The following is a 27,198-nucleotide window of genomic DNA, read 5'->3' as shown; positions in this document are numbered from 1 at the left end:
CTGTTCTTCATCCTCCTGTATGTGCATACTATCTCTCTGAATATGTCGTTAGTCCTAGAATATTCTCCAGTTGAGGGACTAATTTAGACTTCGGAACTCTTAGTGGCCCAGTAGACGCTGCCTTATATACTAGGAACCTCTCTGCCAAGTCACATGGCAAACCACATCCCTGTTAAGTGTGGGGAGGGCTGTTTGACAGCACGACTGGGATGCTTGTTCTAGAACATCGAACAAGCTAAAACTAAGCATTGTTGAGTGGTTGCTCTCCCACGGGAAGGTTAGAGTTCGGCATTCAAGCACGTGCAGTTTTGCAGCTGCAGAACTCAGGGAGACCAAGGAGGAAATGACCTCTACAAGGTCATCAAAAATGTAGGACAACCCAGGGCTCTTTGCTCTTGGTCCCCTCAAACTTCTCCACACCCCTCTCTAACCTATCGCAGGACACTGGAACTCAGGCACCAAATGCGCTTTCCATTTTTATTTTTATTTACTTATTTCTTTACCTCTCTCTATGCTCTGAACTGAACCAGGTTTCAAAAAAAAGAAAAGAAAAGAAAAGGCAGGTAGTGTATTTCGTATGCCCCCCACCTTGACAAACCTAGGAACTCTGCTGTGTGGGGGCTGGAGCTCCTGTCTGGAAGATGAGTGGGTGTGGTGTGACTCACCTGCTGCTGACTCAGCCTCCGCTCCCTCGGCCCACAGGGACACAGCCTAAATTAAAACCTCGAGAGCTGGAAACGCAGCAGCTGTCTCTATCCCCAGCCCTCCTCAGGGAGGAGCCGAAGAGCCGACAAGGCTAATTTTAGCAAAGACTCCTGGGGTGAGAAGCAGAAGGGGCTTTGAGATCATCTCTTCTGTGGTTCTCAGTTCCCACTTGGGGTACCAGAATCACCTCAAGGAACCAAGCATAGTTGTGCACGCCTGTAATCCCAACACCTGAGAGGCTGGGGCAGGAGGATCATGAGTTCAAGGCCAGACTATGTAATGAAACCACTTCAAAACGAAACAAGAAAAACAGAAATTGCTCCCGTCAATCCAGCAGTGAGCAGGACACTGGTAGTGTTTCATAGACCCCAGATGGTTTGCATTTGCAGCTGGGGTTGAGGGTCTTGCATCACCCTGGCTGGACACAGGAGACTGAAGCCCAGAGAGGAGTGATTTGTACAAGGTGACATTGAGGACATGGTCAGAACCAGAACTTGCTCTGAGATTTCTTTAAGACCTGTCACATTCTCTGTCTACCTAGAGAACATATCTATTGAAATGGCTTAGAAATTTTAAAAAGCCACCAAATACTTACCATATGCCTACTACATTGTAGGGGAGATGGAGAGTAGTGATGTTCCTCCCTGACATCTGGAAACCCACAGCCCAGCAAAGGAAGTGCACAGGTGTCCTGGAGCTACACTGAAGTGTAGGAAGGGTACCCGGCACTGAGAGAGGGGGAGACATCTAAGGCCTCTCTGGAGGAGGAAGAGCTGTACAAGTTTTGAAGTAGTAGAGGTGGCTAAATAAAATACAGACTATCCAGTTAAATTTGAATTTTAGATAAACAGCAAACAACTTTTTTAGTGGGACCCGGTAGAGCAGGCTTGTAATGCCAGCTATTTAAGAGGCTGAGACAGGGGGATCAAAGTTCAAAGTCATTCTTGGCTACAGAATGAGTCCAAGGTTAACCTGGGCAATGTAGTGGGATCCTATCACAAAATAAAAGGTAAAAAGAGGGCCGGGAATACTTCACAGCGGTAGAGCGCTTGGCCAGCATGGCTTCAATTTCCCGACCTGGAAAAGGGCCCACAACTTGTGAATAATTTATCCCAAATACTGAACAGGGCATATTTCTGCTAAGGGATTATCACGGACCCAAAGATCTCTTCTGGTTCAGAGCATGTGCCACTTGGGGAGAGGGGGCATTGCCACCCTTGCTGTGCCTGCCACTCAGTCAACGCTGTTCCTCTCTCCTGACTCCCTGACCTCCAACTCCACTGGGCTGCTTCTGTCCTTCACCACCCACCAACTCCACCATCTAGAAGGTTCTTTCTCCCTTCATTTGACTTGGCCAACAGCTGGTCATCCTTCCCTTCCTGAGTCTCTGGTTTATGCTCTTCCAGGCTGCACTGAATGGCTCTTTCCAACCCTTGACACCTCCTGTGCTCAGGGCTTCCACAGTGTAGGCCCTTGCTCAGCTCTGCTTGCTCCCTTGGGGCTGTAGGCTACGTGGGCAGAGCCCTTGCCATTCCTGTTCCGTCCCTCCGAGCCGGCACACAATGAAGGCACCCAGCCAATGCCCAAGAAATGAATGGCTGAAAGAATGGCTAAACATGCAGCGGTGGAGTTGGTTTGGCATTTCCAGAAAGTTCTTTCTATCTGTTCTATGCTGAATGATGGGAAGTAAAAATAGGGAGAAACGAAAGCTGGGCCAGAGATTCCACCTCTGTTAAGGCAAATGCTTCTCTGCTAACAAAGGGGCAGTGGCCCGATGTGACCCCACAGAAGTTGAAAATATCATAAATCAAAACGCATTTAATACCCAGCTGATCACAACAGCACACCAGGCTGAGGGTAATGGTGAATTGACTGAGGCAAGACTCACTGACCTGCTCTAGAATCTTAAGTACCTTATCAGATGTGGCAAGCCTAGAAAAGGGTCAAAATACTGTTTCTACTAAATGTGTACCGCTTTGGGTGCCATCATAAAGTTAAAAAGTATATTGGGACCTTCTAAGTTGATGGCAGTCAGGAAATAATACATCTTCAACCAGAGCAGAGGTACTGGCAATCGAGATGGGACAAGCTGAGAGACCAAGGGCGGTCAAAGGGCTGAGGGGCAGGGCAGGAAACGGAAGCACTCTCCTTGGAAGACTCACTCTGTAGGGGCTTGTTGGGTGGGGTGTTCCTGTGCAACCTCAAGGAGATCTGGAAATCTGTTCCCAGAACCGCAGAGAGGTCTGGGGAGGGTGGAGGTCTGAGAACCACATGAATGAAGGCTGTGGTGAAAATAACCCACAGTTACGCATTTCTGTCTTTGTGCTCCCTGCCATTTCCATGAGCAAAGCTCCCAGCACGAGGAAGATGGGTCCCAGGAGGCATCTGTGTCTGCAAGAGCGGAGTCATGGACCTCTCTTTGTCCCCACAGCTATCCTGGGCATGCACACGCTCATGAGCAACCAGCAGTACTACCAGGCCTTGGGCAGCAGCTCCATCGTGAACAAGGAGGGACTCAACAGTGAGTACACAGCCCAGCTTGACTGCCATCCCCGTCTCTTGCTGGGCTCCGGGACCGGCCCACAGAGGGCATCTTGAAAGAGAGGCACTGCCTCCTGCATCCTGGAGCCTGTTCTCCCCATTCTCTGGCTTGTTGCAGATATTATGCAGGCAAATCTCTTCATTGTCTCCTTTGAGTCTACGGGGATCTTATGTCTCATTTACAAAGCCTTCTTCATCTCAGTGTCATATCTTCTTCTAAAGGTGTTAGAGATTTGCTTCTTATGTTCAGTATTTTAATCCTCCCAGAGTGGATTTTTTTCCCTTGTGCTATGGGATGGGATCCCACTTTGTTGTCATGTGAATGCCCGTGTGTACTTAGTGTTGTCATGTAAATGCCCGTGTGTACTTGGTGTTGTCGTGTGAATGCCCGTGTGTACTTGGTGTTGTCGTGTGAATGCCCGTGTGTACTTGGTGTTGTCGTGTGAATGCCCGTGTGTACTTGGTGTTGTCGTGTGAATGCCCGTGTGTACTTGGTGTTGTCGTGTGAATGCCCGTGTGTACTTGGTGTTGTCGTGTGAATGCCCGTGTGTACTTGGTGTTGTCGTGTGAATGCCCGTGTGTACTTGGTGTTGTCGTGTGAATGCCCTTGTGTACTTGGGGAAGCCAGATGCCAGTGTCTTCCTTAGTTGCTCTCCACCTTATTTCTTGAGACAGTCTCTCAGTGAACCCGGAGCTCACATGTCTGACTAGACTGACTGTCTACTGAGCTCCTGGGATCCCCTGTCTCCACCTCCCCAGTGCTAGAATTAATAGACACAGGCTGCTGCACCCAGATTTTCTTCTTTTCTAACGTGGATTCCGGGAATGAAACTTAGGTCCTCATGCTTGTGAGATGAGAACTTTACTGATCAAGCCCCCAACTTACAAATTTTAATAGACATCTATGTTTTTTCAAGCAACATTCTTTGAAAAAAATGTGTCCTTTACCACTGTGTGGGGATCTTTTTCTTCAGTTTCCACTACCCTCTTCTGTCCCATGGGACACTTTGACCTTTTCTGGGCCCATGTCACATGTCTTAATTATCTAACTACATTACTCCAAGCTAACATTTTAGGCCCAGAGAGAAAGGAGGGTGCCAAACGAATAAGTATCCTTCCTTCTGGAAGAGAACTACGTTCCTTTCCAGTCCAGGCCTCATCTTACCCTCTGGGGAGCCCACTGAGAGCATGGTGGTAATACCATCCCCACTGCAGACAAAGACGAGAGTCCAAGGGCTTAGGTAACTTACCATATTGTAAGAACTCAAAAGCAGCATCCAGGGATACCCAAACCTCTTGGGTTCCTCCCTGACTTCTTCCAACCTATCCCAGCCCGTGGTACCCCCTGTAATGTGCTGCCTTCCTAAATTCAGCCAACACTTTCATTCAAGGAGTCCTTACGTTGGAAGAAAGTGACTCCTATATTTCTGTGAGCCAGCTCCTTTTTATCCATCACTTTAGGTGTCATTAAACCCACACAGTACAAGCCTGTGCCTGATGAAGAGCCAAACTCCACAGATGTAGAGGAAACCCTCGAGCGGATAAAGAGCAATGACCCAGAACTTGAAGAGGTTAATCTCAACAATATCCGGGTAATGTCCTGCTATTTCAATTCATGTGTATTGGGGGTAGGGGTATATTTCTTGACATACAGATAGATGCCAGCAGTCCAGGTTATACAGATAGATCAGCAGGGTCCTATCTTGACCTGGGTTTTCCTGAATCAGTGACAGAGACAAACCTTCATATATGGGAACACTTAAGGGGTGGCCAGTGTCAACAAGCAAATCCCACAGTCCTGGTTTCTTTCAGAGGACAATTCCAGGCTCAGAAGTCCACCACAGGCCAGGCCAGCTTTGATCTGGACACCTGCCATGTTGCTCAAGAGCACAGAGATTCTCTGTGATAAAATTGTGAGTCACAACCATACTGCAGCATGGGACCTCAAGGCTGGCAAAGCCCTGTGCCTACAAGACTCATAGGGTCACAAACTCCAGGCGGGCACTGCCCCTGAGACATCACTGTTCCCTCTGGGTCATGCTCACATCCAATCTCATGTTGTAGCCAGGGAAGGAGATGTTGGTACAAGTGCCCCCAAGAACTACCCACGCTGTGGGCCACGGTTCTGTGGCGGCTTCCCTCTGTGGCCACCGGGGCAGGGTATAGGAGGACTGTGGAAGCAGGCACAGCTGCCTGCCCACCTGCTGTGCCCCGAGGCCCCAGGATTAGCTGTGAGAGGGTGGGGTCAGACGGGAAGCCAACCCCTTCCTCCTGCTCTCCTTTCTTCTCAGCTTTCTTTTCAGGGGCTGCCAGTCCCAAGCACTATCAGATTGGAAACCTGTAACCCCAGTTTTCTCCTCCACCTGGCTCCCTGTTCTGCTCCCACGGGGCCTTAGGTGACATTTTGAAATGAGAGCTCTGGAAAAGCATAGTGCCTCCATTGTCTGCCATGTGAGAGACGCTAACACAATCCAGACTGGTGTGTCCTGGGCAGTGACTACTGTCTCAGACAGGCATAAGTGCTGGGATTTCACTGGGAAGTATTCAGCCAAGGGCTTGAATACCCACAGGTCTCTTTCCCTTCTATACCAGGAGGCGGCTGGGCACAGATCAGTTTTTCACCTGAGGGGTTTAAAAGCATACACCAATGACCAGGTCTCCCTCTGAGGTTGTGTATGTGATGGTCTGGGACTGACCTGCACATCAGCATGATAAAGTGTCCCCAGGACCCACAGACATGCACTGAGACCCGTTGGGACAGATACCTCAAAAAACAGTCAGTACATCGCCCCATTGTGCCTTTCAAAACAGACCCAAAGAGGGGAAGAGAGTCAGTCCCCCAATGTCACACAGCAAGTCAGACACACTGTCAGACCCTGGGTGGAAGCCAGGGTCCAGCCCTATCCTTCTTGAAGTCCTGAGCCTTTTTGTAAATATTCCTCCTGACTTCAGGCATTGAATACTACCGCTTCCCCAGCCTCCCCATGCATGGGAGAGTTGTGGGTCCTATCTGAAACTTTCTGGGGTGACTGTATCAGTCCATGTACTGGAGAATCCCGAGTCTCCACCTCTGGAACATGGCCCATCCAGAGACTTGCTAGGACTAGGGAGCCAGGCTGCATTTGGGAGAGAGCCACTGTCCCCTCACCCCTGCATTTGGGAGAGAGCCACTGTTGCCTCACCCCTGCATTTGGGAGAGAGCTACCGTCGCTTCACCCCTGCATTTGGGGGAGAGCTACCGTCCCCTCACCCCTGCATTTGGGAGAGAGCTACCGTCGCTTCACCCCTGCATTTGGGGGAGAGCTACCGTCCCCTCACCCCTGCATTTGGGAGAGAGCTACCGTCGCTTCACCCCTGCATTTGGGAGAGAGCTACCGTCGCTTCACCCCTGCATTTGGGGGAGAGCTACCGTCCCCTCACCCCTGCATTTGGGAGAGAGCTACCGTCCCTTCACCCCTGCATTTAGGGGAGAGCTACCGTCCCCTCACCCCTGCATTTGGGAGAGAGCTACTGTCGCCTCACCCCTGCATTTGGGAGAGAGCCACTGTTGCCTCACCCCTGCAGCCACCTGGCTGCATGACCCATGCAGGGCTGCTGTTCACTCTTCTGCCTCTTTCTCTGCAGAATATCCCCATCCCCACCCTCAAGGCGTACGCGGAAGCCCTGAAGGAGAACTCCCACGTGAAGAAGTTCAGCATCGTGGGGACCCGCAGCAATGACCCTGTGGCGTTTGTATGTTCTGACGTCTCCGTTCTGCTATGTAGTCACTGGGCACTCTGGCCTGGTTCCACTGATGAGGAGTCCTATGGTGGCATGGCCAGGGACCTCAGCCAGGAGCCAGGAAGGGATGTAGGTGGGACAGCCCTCACATAATGCCCTGTTGTCATCCCAGTTAATCCCTGCAACCACCCTGCTCTCAGGAGGGTGGGTCTTCAGGGAGGACAGGGAACTGGCTTCGTCCAAAGTCACACAAAAAGAGAAAACGCAGACCTGGAACCAGACAAAGCCACGCTGATGGCCTCAGTTGGCCGTTGTCCACTTCACATTCAAAGCTCCTCTCCTTCCTGGGTTCAGCCGGGTTCACTTTTACTAGTGTCTCTGAAAACGCTGCCGATCGGCCAGGTATGGGATGTGAACACCTGTGGCAGCAGCATTCGAGGGTTGGAGGTAGGAGGACCAGAAGGAGGACCAGAAGAAGTATCCCATGCAAATTTCTAGACAGTCTATACGTAATGCTGAACGAGACTCTGGCATCTGCCTGTAATCAATCTTGTATTCCGTAGCTAAAGTTTCTTGTCCTGCCATATCCTGCCACCATTTAGGCCCCAAATAAACACACAGACTCTATATCAGTTTTAGAACTGTTGGCCGATGGCTAGGGCTTTTTATTGCCTAGCTCTGTCTTAATTATTAACCCATAACTATTAATCTATATATTTCTACATGGCCTTATCTTAACAGAGAATGCCTGGTGTGTCCTGTCCTCCCTGTCTCTACATGGTGTCCCCTCGCAGCACCTCCCTGCCTCTCTCCCCAGCATTCTCCTAGCCCCGCCCATCTTCCTGTCTCTATTGGGCAAACAGTGTTTTATTCATCAACCAATAAGAGAAACATATATACGGAAGGACATCCCCATCCCCCATTCATGATCACGCCCATCTGTTTGGGCTTGAAGGCAGCCAAATGGTACAACACATTGCAGCTACTCTACCACTGGGAGCTGGGGGAGATGTAGGAATTAGCTTCCCAAGGACAGTAGGGAGCAGAGTAGTTTTAAAATAAGTGAGACTGTTTCCTCCAGTACTTTTGAAACGAATGAGCTCACAGAGGCAGCTCACAGACTGCCAGTGTGGGAATGTCTAGATCAACGACCTCTGTCTGACCACAGTGTATCCCCAGTCCGTCCGTAGTGACATAGCTGGCAAAACCCCATGTACTACTTGTTCATGGATCAGAAACCAGGCAAGGCCATGCTGGCACTCAGCTCCATGCCATGGATGGTTTGGGGGCATGGACTCCGTGCCAGGCCGACAGCTGGTGGCAGGCCCTTCATACCTGCATACCTATTACCTCGTGCTGAAATGCTTCCGGCCTGTTGCTAGACCAGGTGCCAGAGCCCTACAGGGCCCCCCACTGCCTGCCTGGCATTATCTCCTACTTTCTGTTCCTCTGTTGTGACCAACACACGGGATCTGACACATGGTGTGACAGGGTCTGTCCGATTACCAACATGTGAAACGCACAGCCTGGTACACCTGTCCCCTTGTTGTTAATCTGGGTCGGTGGTTGGGTCAGGCCAGGCTTTTCCTGGGAGGGGGTATTGCTGGTGAGGCTCAGGAGGCCACCCTCCACAGATCAGGGGACAGCCACTGGTCATAGAGAAGCTGACACATCACCTCTGGGTATGCTGGATTGAGGGAGCCAAAGAAGGAGAGATGGTTTCAGCGTGAAGGCTCTCTGTGAGCAGGGCCTCTGGCAGGATTCAGCAGGCTGGGGGAGCACAACAGGCAGCCATTTCTGGCATCACATCTGATCCCCTGGCACACTGGTCACAGTGTCCCAGGTCTCCTAGCTGCTGGTATCTTCTTTCCCCATGACACATCATTTCCACCGGCTGCTAATTACCTCATTTCCTTCCAAGGCTCCGATTGTCATCTACACCCCTGGGCTAGATCCCTCTCAAACGTGCTGAGGGCCATCTGAGCCCCGCTCTGCAAGGCAGCCCTGTACTCTCTGGGGCTTAGAGAAAGACCACGGTGACATTTCAACAGGGCTGTGGAGGAGACAAACCGGGCATCCACAGGGGAGGCAGAGACTCCCTGGGAGTCCTGGTGATCTTTGCTTGATGGCCTACTCTGTGCTGGATGCTGTGTGATTCAAAACAAATATTAAGTTGCATTTTTAGCCCACAAAGGGTAGATTATCTAGTGGTGGAGACACCAATAAAAAATATGGAGGGGCATGAAACACTTGGGTCAAAAGCCGGGCAAGGTGACTCATTTGTAATCCCAGTGCTAGGGAGGTGGACACAGGACAATCTCTGAGGCTCCCTGGCCAGCCAATATAGACTAACTGGTGAGCTCCAAGCCAACAAGAGAGATGCTCTCTCAAAGGAAGGTGGCATTTATGAAGATGATGTTGGAGTTGTCTTCTGACCTCCACATGCACACACGTCTACCTGCACATATGTGGGCATGCGCATACATGAGTACGAATACATACACACGCCTGCATATACATGAGCATGCACACACACCTGCACATGCACGGACATGCACACATACCTGCACATACACGAACATGCACACACAGACACACGTGCACACAGACACATGCAACAATAACAAATAGGGATTCGAGGAATGGAGGTTCCGTGATGGAGATGTGGATAAGTTCTGTGAGGTTGCAGCCCTGGGTAGCTGGGGATGTTGGCAAAGCTCTTGGAGCAAGAGGCAGAAAGGATGAACAAAACTTAGCCAAGCGAAACAGAAATGAAGCAGAGAAAGGCTAAGGGGTGGGAAGGCACTGAGCATGTGCAGCAAACCCAGAGAGCCAAGGCTGCACAGGGAAGAGAAGCAGGTCTGGAGGCTCTGTGTGCTGACGAGCATACCTCAGGTGGGGTGTTCTGACGAGCATACCTCGGGGTGTTCAGAGCCATGGCAGGCTGCAGGAGAGCAGAGACAGAGTCATTCTTAGAAAGGTAGCTCCAGAGATGCCTGGCCTAGGCCCCTCAGTGTTTGTAGATCTTCCCCAACCTTCCCAAGGTAACTCCCAGGCCCTGCTTGCTTCTCTCTGAAGGCTCTTGCTGAAATGCTGAAGGTCAACAAGGTGTTGAAGACCCTGAATGTGGAATCCAACTTCATTTCTGGAGCTGGGATCCTGTGCCTGGTGGAAGCTCTCCCACACAACACTTCTCTGGTGGAACTAAAAATAGATAACCAGGTAAGTCAGGGAGGGGTCTCATGCCCTTCCCCACACAGGGCAGTCAGCTCCTGCCCACATGCTGCTGGCAGCACAGAGGACACTGTGAGCCTCCTCCAGGTGTCCCCGTCCAGACCCCACCCTCTTTCCAGCACGTGCGTTGTCAGCTTCTTCATGTGCCCGTGAGTGGTGGGGAGCTCTCCACAGTACCAGCCTTGTCCCTTGGCTTTGAGAATGTCCTTTCTTACACCCAGAGCAAATGAGCTTCCAAGCCCTGCGTGTTAAGGAACCAGAGACAAGGAGTGCGCAGATGCCACAAGCCACAGGGCTCTTGGTTAGGAACACCCCCGCCCCCTCGGTCTCCCCACTTGATGTGACTTTAGAGTCTTCTCCACACGGCACCTCTGTCTTATCCCACAGAGCCCCTGCTTCTCTGGCTGCCATGGTTGCGCCATTTCTTTGGGGGCAACTCTTGCGGTCTTGGTTGTCTAAGAGAAAGCTAATAACGCGAGCTGCATGTGGCAGTCGCTTGGCTGTTAGACAGCTGTGGGTTGTCGCGGGGTGGGAAACTCAATGCTACTTTGTGCCCACCATCTCTGATCTTCACCACCATGCTGTAGGATGTGGGTGTGGCCAGTCTCGGCCGAAGAGGCTAAGAAAGGGGTGACTTCCTCAAGATCACACTCAGCCCTTAGGAGGCAAGATTTGAATCCACAGCCCCCCAACTCCAGAGCCCAGCCTACCCACTTCAGCACATTGCTTCCTAGACTAAGTCTAAGGGGAACTCGGGGATTTTCTCGTTTTTCTCTGCACTAGAAAATGGGACTAAATGGTTGTATGTATGCGTGTATGTATGTCTGTATAGAGAGAAGGTTGAAAGGTGAAATTATTGTGCCCAAGCAAGACCATCAGAAACTTGTTGTTAGCTGTGGCGAACAGACAGAAGGTGCTTAGAACACAGATGTGCAGATTAATCATAGCAGGCTTGTGACCCTGTCCCCATCGGCACTAACATCACCAGCCTCCAGAGGCCTGGGGACTCAGGCTGTCTCATCCTGGTCATGGCTTTCGGAAACTTCCCAGCTTGCTCCCGCTCTGGTCTCTTTCCCCACTGCCTTCTCTGTGTAGCCTCCATAACTCCTCCAGCCTTCCTGCCCAGAGAGAGCTAGGTGCCCCCTGTCCTTCAGCATCCCCATGAGCTTCTCAGAAGATGGTGCTGTGTTGGAGTCTTCTCCTCATCTCAGTGCACAGCCTGGTGCCTGGGCCTCACGGGTACTTGGACCTCACGGGTACTTAGTAAGTGAACTTGTCCTGGGTGGCTATGCACACTGTTTACTGCACAATGATAGGAGGCAGAGGAGAACTCTGCTATCTGGGTACTGTATCGAGAGCACGTTTCTAACTTAGAAAGAGGCTGCATGAGCCAACAGTCTTCCTGTCATGTAAACTGCTGCAGCATTGGACTGGGCATCTTTCATATGCTGGGAGCCTTGACGCTACGTTGACCCTGACCGTCTCTGCCTTTGTCCCTTGGCCATCGCTGACTCTGATCCCCTGAAGGTGGGAGAGGCAGAGCAGAGGGATCACAGCCTGCAGCAGCACCCTCCCTGCCAGCTCGGCTATTCATGTGACTTCTGTCCTGGCCAAGAAGGAGTCAGGACCTTCACAGCCTCAGCTGAAACCTGACTCCCAGGGCAGACCATCAACCACGTGGTGGCTGATGTCAAGCTGCCCTCCCTGTACAGCTGTGTCACACCTGTGTCTCCAGGCATGACGGTTGCCTTCCCCCTCCCTGGCCAAACACCCTAGTGTAAGAACAGTCACTGCCTCGGCCTCAGTTTCCCCTTTTGTCAGTAAGGAAATTAACCATTGTCCTAAGGGGATTACAGATCTGAAGGCTGACACCATTGGTAACTTTTAGGATCACTTGGGTGGTCTGTTGGGGCTCTTGAAATGACTGTAGTTTTGTGAATCTAACTGGGCTTTCTCTTCCATTCCATCCCCTTGGCCATTCTGGCCTCTTTGGAAACGAGGCTCCAATTGAACCTACGAGGAAGCCACACTGGGTAGGAGGGGAGACAGGTACAGAAATGACCTTTGTATCAGATGTTCTTGTAAGCCACATATGGAGGTAGGGGTGTGGGCAGGGGAGGTCCAGAGAAGGGAGCAGGTCAGGGAGAAGACAGCATCAGAGTTAACCTAGAGAGTGGACAATGTCTCAAAGGGAAAACAGATGTCGGGGCACCCAAAGGGAAAGAAAGTAGAGAGAAGGCTGGGGAGAGTTTGGAGCCCATTTAGGCAGGACTTTGGGGCCCAGAAGGGGCCTTTAGGGATTAAGAGGCAAAGGGCCTTGTGGGTAAGCCTGTAGGTTCTGCTCTCACAAGCTGGCTCCTGGCTGCATGGGAAGGGTCAGGTCTGAAGAGGAAGCCAAGGATAGGAGGCCAGCAGAGGTTATAATCAAGACTTCTGGCCTGGGGTGGCACTCTTGCCTAAGCAGGGTCCTCAGGCTGCAGTAGGGCCTGGTGGGGAGGGGCTGAGTGGTTGAAGGCTTCACCGGCCCTAGCTCAGGGAAGGCCACACATGTGTTGCAATGTGTCCCAGGAGGTCTAGACACAGCTGTCTTCTCATGGTGACCTGGGTAAGAGGGAGGGGCCAGGAGGAAGTGACAAGTGGCATTGATTTATTCCTCCTTCTCGGTTCGTCACCGAAGTCCTTGAAGGCCAGAGTGTTTGCCTCAGTCCTTGGAATTGCAACCTGTGTCGAGAGACTCTCCTTCTCTCTCCTTTTACGGCCAAAGAAAGGGACTTGGGGCATTCTACACAGGGTGACATGGATTCTGAGGCGGTTTGTTTACGCAGTGCTTTCTTATCTCTAGGCAATATTCTGCTTCTGCCCAGAGCTGCCCAGTACCAGGCTCGGGTGGGGAGCAGCCTCGGGGGCGCTGGGCTCGGCTGAGAAGCTCTGAGAATACCTCACCAGCTTTCTTTACAGGTGGGGAAGTTGAGGCCCTGAGAAGGGGTGGGGCTTGCTTTAGTCACAGGCCATTGTCCTGGGTTGGAATGGCAGCATCTTTGCTGTGTGTTGGAGAGGAAAAACCCTATCCAGCCCATGAAGTAGGCTCTAACCGCACGGTACTTGGAGACCCCTCCCAATCCCAAGCCTTATCACACCATATCATACGTATCATCCGCAGCACTGCTCTGGGTCTGGATTCTCCTCAGCCTGGCAACAGTGATGCGTCCAGCAGTCCCTCCCCAGCCCCTCAGAGTCCTCAGAATAGATAAACCTGGAAACACGACCCTCCAAATGAGGATGTGTTCACCATCCCGGCATATTGATTACAGTCCCACTTTCCCTCCCCTGTGTGACAGGGGGCCCGCTTGATATTTTGAACAGAAGCCACAGGAAGTGGGTTAGGTCCTCATGTTGTTTTTCCAAGTTAATTTACTTGTGGCTGGTTCTTCTCTAATTTAACGCTGTCTGCAAGTATATCTGTTATCTATAGCCATGTAACAAATGACCCCAAGGCTTAACCTCAGAGTTCTGGAATAACTCAGCAAATTTGCTCAGTTTCCAAGTGACAGGAATCCAGGTAACTTCTCCCAGAGCATGCAGTTCAAGGCAAAGAAAAAGTCCCAACAGCCTTTGATGACCCAGCCTTGGAATCTGAACATAGCCTATTCTGACATTTTCTTTTAGAAGTGAGTTGGTAGGCAGAGCACACACTCAGGAAGAAGGTGGGCCAGGCTCTACCTTTTGAGAGAGGCATACCAAGGAATTTTTAAGACCCATTTTTAATAATTCTTTGAGGATTTCAGAAAATATATTTTGATCATATTCACACCTAACTCCTCCCATATCCATTCTCTATCTCCCTACCTATTTTTTAAATAAAACATAACCTACTGGGACTCTCTCTGAAAACAAAACAAACCCCATGGGTGACATTCAAGAAATTGACTCTCTTCCCTTAGACATCAGCTGTCAATAGTTCCTGAGCTAGGGGAGGGAGCTTGTGGGTCTCTCTTCCGCCATGCTACAGTGCCGACTGGCTTGGTCCTGTGCGGGTCTTGTGCAGGCAGCCACAGCTGCCGTGAGTTCAAGTGCTGTGGTTAAACACCACAGAAGATGCTGTTTCGCTCCACTCCTCTCTGACCTCTGGCTCTTAGAATCTCCAGCTCCTTCTTCCATGGACAATAGGGCAATAGTGATATCCCGGCTGTGACAGAGCACTCCATGGACACTTACTCCCTGTACTTTGGTTCTACGTTTCTGCATTAGCCACCATTACACAAAGAAACTTCTCTGCTGAGATTTAAAGGCTAAACTAACATATGGGTAGAAAGAGGACAGGTGATACTATGTCAGTTTAGCAGAATAATAGTAGTCATTTCACCCCTGGCTTCTGGGTGCTTGTCAATCATGGGTTCTTGGCCAGATTTACAGTATTGGGCATGTTTTTCCTCCTTAAATTCAACCAGAAAGCAGTTGGTTACCCACAAATGCAGTGCCTGTATTGCACCCGTGAACCTATCTTGCCAGGACAGTCATTATCACAGTTCCCAGGGTTGGATAAGGCTGTTGATGACGCCCCCCCACACACACACACATCCCCAGGCAGCCTGCTTAGCATTTTCAGGTACTACCAGAGCTAGCCAGTGAGGAAAAATCTCCCCGGTCAGTATCATTTTGATATGTCCATGTCCTGTGACCAAGCTGTGTGGCGTCTTCATCGATGTGGCCCTACCACCAAGCTCTGACAGGCGATGCAGTAGCCTATGTTGCTTTGGAGGTACCTCTGAGACACCCCTGACCAACAACTCAAAGGGAGGAATTCCACATCTGGCACACGGCGTTTCAAGGGCATCCTAAGAAGCAGTCTAAAAATAAGGCGGCGCTTCTCTTGTACTAGCTTGGGAAGACCTCTACCAAATAGTGAACGGAACAGGAAGTTGCAGAAAATAAATAGGATGTGAATCTATTTAAGGGAAAAAGAGCAACAAAACAAGCAAGCCCTGCCTATTTCTGCCCTGCATTGGCCATGGTGGGGGTGGGGTGGGACATCTACGGACAGGGGGGGATGAGAAGGAGGGATGGTATGAAGGAGGGCTGTTCACATCTCTCCATCCAGTAATCTGAGTGCTAAAAATGAATTATATTTATCCGCAAGTGATTTATTTGATCCTCCAGTAAATCTGAAAGGAAGCCAGGGTACTCCACTGCCCAAACTCTGCCAGCCCAGCCCTTGGTCTCTCCCTAGGGACGTTCTTACTGCCTTTCACCCACTGTCAAGGTCTGAGGTCACTCTCCTGATCTTTTTATGCCACGCAAGCAAGCTATTCATAGGGTCACAGGCTGCGGTCCCTTGAGGTTTCAGAGGCCATGGAGTCCCAGCCTTCCCCACTAATGACGTTGAGGAAGACTCAGGAAGAGGCTGCTGCTTTCTACCTCTTGCCTCAGGGGACAGAGGTCTCCTCCATCACTGCATGGCCTTTGCTGCATAGAGACTCAATGGAGGACCACAGTCCTGCCCTCCTGGCTACCTTGGCTTTTCTGTCTGTCTTGTGTCTGCCTTTGAGCTTCCTCCGAGCCTAAGGTTACAGCTAGAGACCCTGGAGCAGATACCTGTGTTCAGCTCCTTCTGTCGCTGGCCAAATCTGGGGTTTGTGGGAAAACGCTTCATTCCCCTTGCCTGCGACATGAAACTTCTGTTAAGCAGTGTGTGTCTCACAGACTGATGGTGGTGAGACCGTGGGTGTGTCCCTTTCGTGGCGTCCTTGTGATTTCCCTTGGCACACTGTGATGGCGGCTGCTAAGTACTCTACCATCAGACTAAGTCAGGCCTGAGTGGTAGTTCTGACCCCAGCATCTATCTCTTCTTCCCTCCTCTGTGGAGAGAGTCTTTAGTCTCCGAGGCCATGGAGACGGAGAAGGAAGCCAGCAAGAGGGTCCTGCGACATCTTACCCAGAGATGTGTGAGCTCTTCTTTTTCAGCGCTGGGATGGAACCCAGGGTCTGTGTGGACTACGGCTGTGCTCCCAGTCCCATCCAATAACACAACATGCCCATCATCTGCCTTGCCCCTTAGTTTAAAAATGATGGGTGCCGCCAGGGCTATGGCTCAGGGCTAGAATGCAGGCTTAGCATGTGCAGCCCTGGGCTTGGTCCATGGCACCGCAAAAGAATAATGGGAGGGAGGGAGAGAGGGAGGAGTGAAAAAGGAAAGGAAGAAAAAAGAATTGAATGTGATTCAAACTTCTCTAGGAGGATCAGCCATGACTGGTTGAGAGAATCCTATACCCTCTCACACACCCAGACATGTCTGCACATATCCCTGGGAGCCTGGATACCAACTTGAAAATCTGGGACTTCTACAGTCCTGCCAGTCCTAGATGAGGTCAAGGCCATGTCTGGGCTCTGCTGTTAATGAACTAAAGGTCTGAAGTCTGCCTTCCATCTCTGCGTGCTTGTTTACTCTCAAGTAGAGAGACTGCTTCCAGCCTACCCTGTTCCCCAGAATGTAGGCAGAGAGAGAGAGAGAGAGAGAGAGACAGAGAGAGAGAGACAGAGACAGAGACAGAGAGACAGAGAGACAGAGAGAGACAGAAACAGAGAGAGACAGAGAGGAGAGAGAGATAGGGAGGAAGGGAGAGAGAGGGGGAGGGGAAGGGGAGGGAGAGAGAGAGAGGAGAGAAGGGGGAGGGGAAGGAGGAAGAGAGAGAAGACAATGTTTGTTGTGGGAATAAAGGGGATATTCACATCAGGAGGCAATATGCAATAGACTGGGTTTCACCGAGTGGCGTCTCCACAGGGACAGCCCTCATAGACATGGACATTTCTTTCCACCAGGTCAGACCCGTGGTTTTGAATCTAGCCCACTCCAGTCTACAAGACTTTCCCAGCAAGTGACGTAAAGAAGCAGCCATGTTTCCTGCTCCACAGGGACTAGCAGGGCCCCGGGATGGGGGATGGGTGCTGCACCTCCATTCTGCTCTCTGGGGTTCAGGACTGTGCCGAGTCTTCTAAGGACGGTCCCCACCTCCTCCTCACATTCTCAGGAGCCTCACATTCTCAGGAGCATGGCTGGTGCAACTCTCCAGTGCCACTGCTTGCTGTGGTCTGCTGTCCCAGAACTCAGTGTAGGGGAGGTCACCATCAAGGGCCTTGATTGGCCACAGTTCTAGCTTGCCCATTGGCTCGTGGGGCTCTTGTGTCCTCTAGCCCTGTGGCTGCTATTGTGTGCCAGTGTCTTCCTAGTTCAGCTCCGCAGAGCTTGGTGGAGAGACACTGGGAGCCCTGTAGGTGGGCATTCAGGTTGCTTGAGGGTTTGACTGCTATGGATAACACTGTAAGATTAATGTGTGTCACTGTAAGATTAATGTACGTAAGTGGAATTACTGGGTCATATAATAACCCACTTCTACCTTTGAGGGAACTGCAGAACTTCTCCACGGCAGCTGGACTATTCCCTTATCTCTTCAGTGGGTTCTACTCTCTCCACATCCTCGCTGCCACCATCTCCCCCATGGTCCACAGCCCAGTGTTCAGGCAGCATTGCTATGGCTTGGGTTGCATTTTGGTTAATCACTGACAAGGGTGTGTTCCATGTGCCTGCTGGCTATTCATACATCTTCTTTATTACAATTTTTATGGGTGTTTTTACCTGGGTATATATCTGTATACCAAGTGAATACCTGATACCCCTGGAAGCCACAGAGCATTGGATGTCCTAGGACTGGAGTTCCAGACAGTTGTGAGCCACCATGTGGGTACTGCGAACTGATTGGGCCCAGATCCTCTGGAAGAACAGTCAGTGCTCTTAACCACTGAGCCATCTCTCCAGGTCCTCATACATCTTCAAGGAATTTCCATTCAAATACTATGCCCACTTCTAATTGATTTATTTACATCTTCTTTATATATTCTGGATAATAGTCCTTACTGGATATATGACCTACAACTTTTAACATTCCGTGTTGTCTTTTCCACTCATGTGTGTGTGTGTGTGTGTGTGCACATGCACGTGTGCATTTGAACCTGCCCATACATGCATCTGTTGACCCATATGTCAACATCAGCTGCTCTTTGGGAGACGGTGGATCTCACACTTTGGCTAGAGCAGCTAGCCAGTGAACTTTCAGGATCTGCCCTGTTCTATAAGCATAAACAATTTACATGTTGGTGAAATCCAATTTATTTATTTTCACTTTCTGTTGTTTGTGCGTATAGGTGTCACACTCAAAGGACCATTGTTAAGGTCACAAACATTTGCCACTGTGTTTTGAGTATTATAGTGTTAGTTCTTATAGCTAGGTCTCTGATCCACAGGCCAGAGGAAAGGCCTTCGTTTGTCCTCCTCCCAACCCCCTGCTTTATTCCTTGATACAGGGCCTCTAAGTGAACCTGGAGGTCACAGGGGATTCTTGGCTGGGGATCCAGTTCAGTCCCAGGGATTCTCCTGTCTCCACCCACCATGTAGTGCTGGAGTTACCGACACACATGGCCATGCCTGGCTATTTACATGGTGCCGGGGATCTGCCCTCAGAGCCTTGTACCCGTATGCAAGCACTCTTACCCACCGGGGCATTCCTCAGCCCCCCTTTGAGTCATTTGGAATTAATATTTATGTGTGATGTGAGTCAAGGATCTAAATTCATTCTTTTGCTTGTGCCAATACACGGCTTCACCGAATGTTCTTAGTGCTCTTTGTCAGGCGGTCTGAATGCATGCGCCTGGTCACAGCATCATGTCTGTCTTCCGCCAGCGCCACCAGGTCTTAATTACCATAGCTTTGGAGTCCTTTTGGAGTCCGAGAGTTTGAGTCCTCCAGCATCGCTTTGGCTGTTCTAAGGTCACTTGCACTGATGTTGGATTTCTCAATCACTTTGTCCATTTCGGGGGGAAAAAGTATGGAAAGTTGAAATTTTGATAAGGATCCCATCGATGTCATAGGTCAGTTTGGTGACATCACCTTATTAGCAGTAATGGGTTTCTGGTCCATGAACATGGGCTGTTGATTTTTATATTTCATAGGTTTTCTTTGATGGCATTCAATGCTATCTTGTAATTTTCAGTGTCTTCTTTCTGCCAACATGATCCTACAGACTTTGTGCTTTTTGACATTACTATAAAGGGGCTGTTTTAGGAGCTTATTTCTACTGTTTAGAGATGCACGTGGCTTTTGTTTTTTGCTCTTATTTTCTATAAGCTTGCTGAACAGGTTAGCACTCTTGTGTATGTGCCCGTCATATGTGTGTGTGTGTGTGTGTTATGTGTGTGTGTTCTTTAGGATTCTCTAGATGCAATATTGCATCATCTTAACAGGCACCCTCCTTTCTAGTCTCGTTTCCTTCTGCATTGTCTTGGCCAGGTCCTCTAGAACAGTGCTGCTAAAAGTGGACATGGTAGCATTCTCCTGATCCTCGGGGAAAGCTTCCATCTTTAATCATGCAGTATAATGCCAAGTCTCTTTCTATGTCAGCTTCTCTACAGGGCTTCACTCTGAGAGTGCAGGTAACACCCCCACACTACACCCAGGGCTTCCATGGAAAGGTAGTTTAGGTAAAGCTCATGTGTAATTATTGGTCTTTTTTCTTTTTTATAAACCAAAGAGCCAGCCCTTGGGCAACAAAGTGGAAATGGAGATTGTGAACATGTTGGAGAAAAACACCACGCTTCTCAAATTTGGCTACCACTTTACCCAGCAGGGGCCCCGGCTGCGAGCATCCAACGCCATGATGAACAACAATGACCTGGGTGAGTCCACGTCTTCATTCTGCCTGCTTATTTGCCCATTCTGCCCCGCACTTTGCAGGATATGTCAGGGAAAATCCTCCAGACACCCCTGACTTCAGGAGAGTGATTCATGGAGTCAAATTCCTGATTTGCAGTAGAATCCCATCTTGTTCTGTGTTTGTGTATGTCTCCCCTCGTCTGTGAGCTGCCAGCCTTTGGGACCAAGGGCAAATGCCTTTCCTCCGCCAGCCCAGCTCAGCATGGGCTGGACGCAGGGCTCACATCAGCATGCTGTCTAGAGGAAATGAAATGTAAGGGTTCACAGGCTCGTCCCGATCCGCTCTTCTCCTGAAGACCCTTCTTTAGGTCACCCTGATTTTGTTCAAAAGCTCTCAGCCAACACTACTACCAAGAATCACAACCCGAGACAGGCTACGTGGCTCCCAAGGTGAAGCTGGAAATGTCCAGTTCACAGGGAAGTAAACATAGGGCTAGCAAGATGACCCGGTGAGTGAATGTGCTCACTCAACAAGCTTTGGTAAACTGAGTTCTGTCCCTAGAAAAGCTGTCCTCTGACCTCTACATGCATACACACACGCGCGCACACACACACACACACACACACGCACGCACGCACACACACACGACTAATCAATAAAAATACAACGTAAAAGCAAGTTACATTCCCTCAGTTCTGCTGGAGTATCATTTGCCTGGTTTTTCTACATAGAAAAAGAAAACATCGCTATCTCTCTTGGAGATGGGCTACCTCAAATGCAATTTCAGTCTACGGGATGAAAGGTGGCAGAGTCATCCGCAGGCTCCCACATGCTGATGGCTCACCAGTCATAGGTGTGGTGGCGTATTCCATGTTCCTGATAATGCTAACGAGAACCGGGCATGCTGTGGAATGAAGGCAGCTTGGCTGACAAGGCCCCAGCACAGTGAGAAGGAAAAGCTAGGCGGCAGCAGGTCTATATTGTTGCTTTGATTGAGAGTGACATTTACCCAGAGTGTCATAGAGCCACGACACACTAAATTACACTTTCTATTGGAGGAGAGGAGGAAGTGGGATGAGTTGGAAAGGAAGCTGGTTTCTGGATCAAATGATGAAGTCAAATGGGTTTTAAACGTTGTCTTTGGTGAGGTTTCCATCAAATCCTCACCACCAAGGCTCCCCACAGCTTCCAACCTTCTGCAAAATGAAAGGAGCCTGACCCTGAAGCAGGGGTGTAGGTGATGATCCAAGGCTGTCAGATCGCCATGGATAATTGAGTTGAGTGTGCCCATGAAAGACAGGCACTCACAGACCCCACCAAAACTCAGACTTCCACACACTTCCAGTCTGCAGGAACCACCTGTCAGAGGCCAGGATGCTGAGGCACAGGCTCCGGCTGTTTGTTCGTTGCTCGCTTCCCCAGCCATTTTCTCTAGAGCCTGGAGTCTAGAAAAATAGACTTTCATCTTGGCTTATCTGAGGTGCCGTTATTTGAGACAAAGTAAGACCAAACATCAATGAGATGCAAAATTTTCACCACAGCACAGAAGTGATGGATTAAACCGAATCATTGGATGAGGCCAGCTGTCAAGAATATTTGCAGGTCCAGCTGTGATCTGGGCATTAACCAGCACTTACAAGCCCTGAGTTTTGGGGGATGAAGAGATGACTCAGTGGTTAAGATCACGGGATGCTCTTCCAGAGTTCAATTCCCAGCAACCACATGGTGGCTCACAACCATCTATGAGATCTGGTGCCGTCTTCTGGTGTGCAGACAGACATTCAGGCAGAGCACTGTATACATAAGAAAGTAAATCTTTAAAAAAATAAGATAAAGACAAAACCCTCAGTGTTATTCTGAAAAGCAATAACCTCACATTTTCTCTAGTAATGGATTAAGCATTTGACAGGGTCCTCATGCCCGCCATCTCAGAGCTAACCTGGCTTGTTGTCCCTGGAACCACAGACGGAAGCCCCTTCTTAGGCAGGAAAGGGTTCAGATGCCCAGAGTCCAAGGTGCTGCAGGGGCATACCAGAGTCTGTCTGGATGAGACAGACAAACCCTGAGACTCAGATTGCAGGCCACAGGCTCGACTCCCATCATGAGGACTCCCGAGGCCACAGTGGGAGTCTCAGTTCTAGAGCTGTGGGGATGTAAGTGCACTTTCCACTTCCCTACTTGAGGCTGAAGCCCAGGATGGTTGGGGACCATGGCTCTGGTCACAGTTATTGTTAGTAACTTTTCTGAGAAACCGTGGTATGACCAGGCTATGCTGGGTGACCTGGGATAACAGAAAGGCTAGTTCTTGGATGTAAGAAGTCTTACCACCTTTAGGGGCAAAGACTCAAGGGCATGCTTGAAAACTAAAGAATGCCTGTAACCTCTGTCCAAACGACACAAGGAAGTAATTTATGAGAGTAGAAGCCAGCTGAGCAAAGTGTCCTGGTGAGGAGGGTCCTTGGAAGGGAGAGACAGGCTGACAGAGAAGGTCAGAGAGTAACCCTGCCAGAGGCCTAGGAAGGATTGGGGTACCCAGCCTAAAGTATGGCTGTATTCATTGGTTTTAATGTCAACTTGACACAAGCTAAAATTGTCTGGCAAGAGGGAATGTTAACCAACAAATTGCCTCCATCAGACTGGTCTCCCAGCAAACATGGGGGGCATTTTCTTTATTAATGATTTATGTGAGAGGGGCCATCACCTAGGCCACTGCAGGCCATACCACCCCTGGGCAGGTGGTCCTGGGTTATATAGAAAAGGTAGGTAGCTTAGCAAGCCAGGAGGAGCAAGCCAGTAAGCAGCGTTCCTCCATGGTCTCTGCTTAGTTCCCGCCTCCAGGTTCCTGCCTTGGCTTCCCTCAGTGATGGACTGGGACTGGGACTTGGGGCATGTAAGCCAAATAAGCTTCAGTGAAGGCAGGCAGCGTGTGGGAACCATGGCACTTTGTTGGGCAGGGATGCCGAGATGAAATGATGACAGTGCTTCTGGGTACCCTGGGGCCTGTGAGCAGCTGTCCCCTTGCTGATTCTCACAGGAGGGGTCACCTCAGCGACACAGGCCACCTTCACAGTGCTGGTTAGTGATGCGTAATTTCCAGCATGAAAAGCAAATGTGGACCCACTTACTAATTTCCATTATGAGAGCCACTTTGGATTCTACCCAGTACAATCGGCTTCTTCCCAGCATCCTTCTGGCTTCCTCCTGCTGCCATCCTGTGCAAGCAGGCTCTCCCGCGTCCTTCCCAGCTGGGTGTGTTATCATGTAAGCCTCCCGCTGGCCTCGTACTGTGGTTGTCCGCAATGCTGTGTCAGAGCACACGAGAGCCTCGTGCTCTTCCTGCTTGCATCAGGCCTGGTCCATGGCCTGGGCTGGGGCCTCTGCAGTACTCCGGCCTATAGGTGGGCTCCACCTGGGGGGCATTGAGCCCCGGCCTGCAGTTGGCCTACCTGGCTACCTGGTTGCATCTTTTGGTCTCCCCCACCCTGCTCTCAGAGCGGTTAGCAGATTGTTCTGTGGATGCTCACAGGACACCAGGGCATGATTAAGGGGCAGAGCTGAGATGTCACCTCCTATCCATGTCTCCCTGCAGCAGTGCCTCAGATGACCTGTCTCCATGCTATTTATAGCCCAGGCCAGGCTAAGGGTGGCTCTCGGGTCCTCTGAACCTGCCACCAGCATACTCTTTACAAACTCTGAAGCGCGGCCTCCAAGTCAGCTAGCGATGGAGGAGACCGTGCAGAGAGCAGCACATTCAAAAGCAGAACTCCCTCCTGTACCATATTCGCAACACCTTTCTAATGGCGCTGCAACCGGAGACCGCAAATCAGCGTTTCATGTAACAGTAAATTAACAAGTCATAGCTGACTATATTTATAAGGTACAACATAAGGTTTTTTGTTTGTTTTTTGTCGTTGTTGTTGTTGTTGTTGTTTTTTTTTTGGTTTTATGAGACAGGGTTTCTCTGTATTGTTTTGGAGGCTGTTGGTCCAGACCGGCCTCGAACTCACAGAGATCCACCTGCCTCTGCCTCCCAAGTGCTGGGATTAAAGGCGTGTGCCACCACCGCCCGGCAACATGAAGTTTTAATTCAAGATTAAAACATAGAATAATTATATCATTAGCATCATCAGTCACCTCAATATTTTTCCTGGGGCAAAAACACTTGAAATGCTCTTTCTCAGCAATTTTGAAATGTACTGTTAGTGACTACTTAGCAAATCGTGTGACGGTCTCCAAGGAACGAAAACCCACCTGATTCTTCCCGAGGTTTTAGCCTGTGCCCCCCCTCTCACCGCCCCTCCCCCACTATTCTACTGGTTGCTTCTGCGCTGCATTCCCTCAGATTCCACGTATGAGGACGTGATTTATCAGTTTCTGCATCCGGCTGTCTCACTTAGCAAGACAGCCTCGTGCTGTGGGAGACGGCAGGGTTTTGGTGTTCTTTGAAGTCAGGCCCCACATTTTCGTTACGAGTCCATCTGTTGATAGGCACTTGGGCTCCTTGTGTTGTCCACTGTGAGCAGAGCCGCGGCACCTCTGTGGTGCACTGATCTGGGATCTTTGGGGTAATGCAGTGCTTAACAGGGGGCCGCCCCATGCCAGCTCCTTTTTGTTCTGAAACTATCAAGGGCCAGCGCCATTTTCCCTCCAGCCGCTCCATTAGAAATCTAGGCATGTCCTGGTGCTGCCCCCACTCCTGCCACCAGTCACCTCGGCAACTCCAGCCTCCATCCCGCCCAGCCCGCAACATCCCTTGCAGCTTTCTCAACTTCCAGCTCCTTCAGGGGTGCCGTACCTCCCAGGCACACTCTCCCCAAAGCCGGCTGCTCCACAGATGCCTTGCCAGGTCCTATTGCTCGGGCTCAGCTCCTCCATGAGGCTCCCATGTCCCTTGGCAGGAACACGGCACACACTGTGACACACCAGGCTCTGCTCTGAACATGTCCTATATTTCTAACTTAAGTCATCCATCGGCCACCGCCTGCTACTATTACCCCGCCCGTTAGTACAAGTGCAGGTCTGCGGTAGGAAGTTGCCCCCTGGCAGAACTGAGGCTTGAGCAGAAGTTTTTTTCTCAGAGCCCTGCTTTCTATAGCGTCTAGAGAGGGTTCCTCATGACGTCCCGACAAGCCATCCTCTTGCTAGGCTAACCACCCATTCCAGCCATTCCAGGCAGGTTAGGAGTGCCCCTGGAAGTGTGGACAAGCTTGGTTAGAGACAGGGCTTCTCCACCCTTCTTCCTTTAGGAACTTAGGGAACCTACTTCCCAGCCATCCTGGGAAGATTCGGCACTTCATCCACAGGCCTTTCGTGTCTCACGGCTCTTCCAGGACATCTGTAACCCTCTGTGAAGGTCACTGTTTAAATCCATTTTGGCCTCTGACACGCTGTATCTTCATTTGATTTCTGTGCCTGGAACACAGCACCGGGCAAAGGCCGAACTACACAGGTGAACAGAGTGCTTCCTAAGACACGGTAGAAAGACTCATCTGGCCACAAGTAGTGGAGGGAACTCAGGCAATGGATGGAGGGGGTCCTGATCACTGGAGATCCCACCTGGCTCTGCTAATACGCAAGGGAGCCTATGGCTGCTTCCATGGTGAGCAAAGGACTTTATTTTTTTTAAGGAAAGTAACAAGTATATTGAATTAGAGACCTGGCCCAAGTCACTTGCTAGAACTTTAATGGTGGGTGACTACGCTCTCTTGACCATCATCTAAATGGGAAGGCATACCCCCAAGTAAATGGATACCCCTTTCTGTGAAAGCCAGTTCTTAGGAACTATGTACCCAGATCTAGCCCAAGTATGTAAGGGAGAGTAATGGGAGCACCCCTCCCCCCTTACAGGTCCCTTTCTCTACTTTGCATCAAAGCCCAGTGACTAAGGTTGCATTCCTAGCTCTGCAAAATGGCTGTCCTCTCTGAGGGAGAGGGCCGATCCTGTGAGGATCAGATGAGACACAGACATGTAACCAAACTACCGAGAGAGGCATTAGGCTGAGGCTCAAGATGAGTGACAGGTCTTGGTTCTGTCTGGTTCTAGCTTTGTTATTTTTGCTTGTTTGAGACAGTTTCATGTAGCTGAATTTGCTGTCTCAGAGACTAGCCTTGAACTCCTGATGCTATGATACAGTGGTAGCCTTGAACTCCTGATGCTATGATACAGTGGTAGCCTTGAACTCCTGATGCTATGATATAGTGGTAGCCTTGAACTCCCGATGCTATGATACAGTGTTAGCCTTGAACTCCTGATGCTATGATACAGCGGTGTGCTACCACATCCAGTTTATCACTAGTTTTCTGGCTTTAAGCAAACATCGTATCCTGGCTACCATTTCCTTCTCTGTGAGATGGAAATGACAGCATGGAGAGCCCAGAGCCTTTAGAGCGGTTTTTGTTCAAACCCTGGTCTGTATGGCAGTGGGTGACTCCATACTCCAGGTATGGAGAGGCTACAGGCATGCTCACAGGCATGCTCACAGGCATGCTCACAGGCATGCGTGCACAGCTAACGTGGGGGTGGTAGGCTCATTTGTAGAGACTGCAGATCTGGACAAACCTCTTCTGTTCTTTAGGTTTTTGTTTCTGTGCAAATTCCCAAACTGTGTGACACTTTTACTCACCTCCAGGGATTGGGTTAGATAGTACCTTCCTTCCAGATTGCCTATCCATGCCGATTTGCTCTCCTCCTTCTGGCCAGGGGTTAGGGAAGAGGGCAGAGACCACCGTGGGCACCTGAGCAGAGACTTGGTTTCGGCTCTTAGCCACACCTTCACAAGCACCTGCTTCATCTGAGCATGTACAAGCTGACAGGGTGTTGGAGCTCACGGGCTCTCATCTGGTGATGCTTACGTCCACTTCAGGTTGGGAACTGAAGTCATCTTAGATTGAGTGGGCAGCAATGGTCACCTACCTCTGCCACATCAGCAGGCCCTGTGATTTCAATCTTCCCTGACCTTGTGTTCTCGTAGTGAACCTAGCTTGCTTCTTAGTCCCGTTGCACCAAAGGGGCCTTTGTCCCTGCCAGCCCGGCCATTCTATAAGTTTGTACCTTCTGTTTGTAACCTCCTGGCTCATACTTTCCTCTAGGTTTACCTGTTATGTGAACAGCATTTCAGCATGAATTGTCTTGTGGCAGGGGAATGTCACTTTAAACCATGAGGGGGAATGGAAATTTCAGTTACTGACATAGGCAGGGGGCAGTCCAGGTACTCCCAGAAGGAGCAAGAGGGACATTTCAGAGGGACGGCTCAGATCCAGTCTTCAGCTGTGTGTGTGTGTGTGTGTGTGTGTGTGT

General features: G+C 50.3%; 1 protein-coding gene across 3 annotated transcripts in view; it reads left to right on the top strand.

The window, feature by feature from the left end:
* Tmod1 (tropomodulin 1) overlaps positions 1-27,198 on the top strand; it is a 76,341-nt gene that overhangs the window by 47,385 nt on the left and 1,758 nt on the right. For all 3 annotated transcript variants that reach the window (XM_005078740.4, XM_040738863.1, XM_040738868.1), the window contains 5 exons: positions 3,137-3,226; positions 4,708-4,838; positions 6,871-6,978; positions 10,045-10,188; positions 19,779-19,923. In XM_005078740.4, coding sequence (XP_005078797.1) covers positions 3,137-3,226; positions 4,708-4,838; positions 6,871-6,978; positions 10,045-10,188; positions 19,779-19,923 — 618 coding nt within the window. The remainder of the gene's footprint in view (positions 1-3,136; positions 3,227-4,707; positions 4,839-6,870; positions 6,979-10,044; positions 10,189-19,778; positions 19,924-27,198) is intronic.

The sequence above is a fragment of the Mesocricetus auratus genome, unplaced genomic scaffold (assembly GCF_017639785.1).
Source record: "Mesocricetus auratus isolate SY011 unplaced genomic scaffold, BCM_Maur_2.0 Super-Scaffold_6730, whole genome shotgun sequence".
Lineage (NCBI taxonomy): Eukaryota > Metazoa > Chordata > Mammalia > Rodentia > Cricetidae > Mesocricetus > Mesocricetus auratus.
Note: the sequence above shows the minus strand (reverse complement) of the source record. Positions and strands in the feature narration are given on the sequence as shown.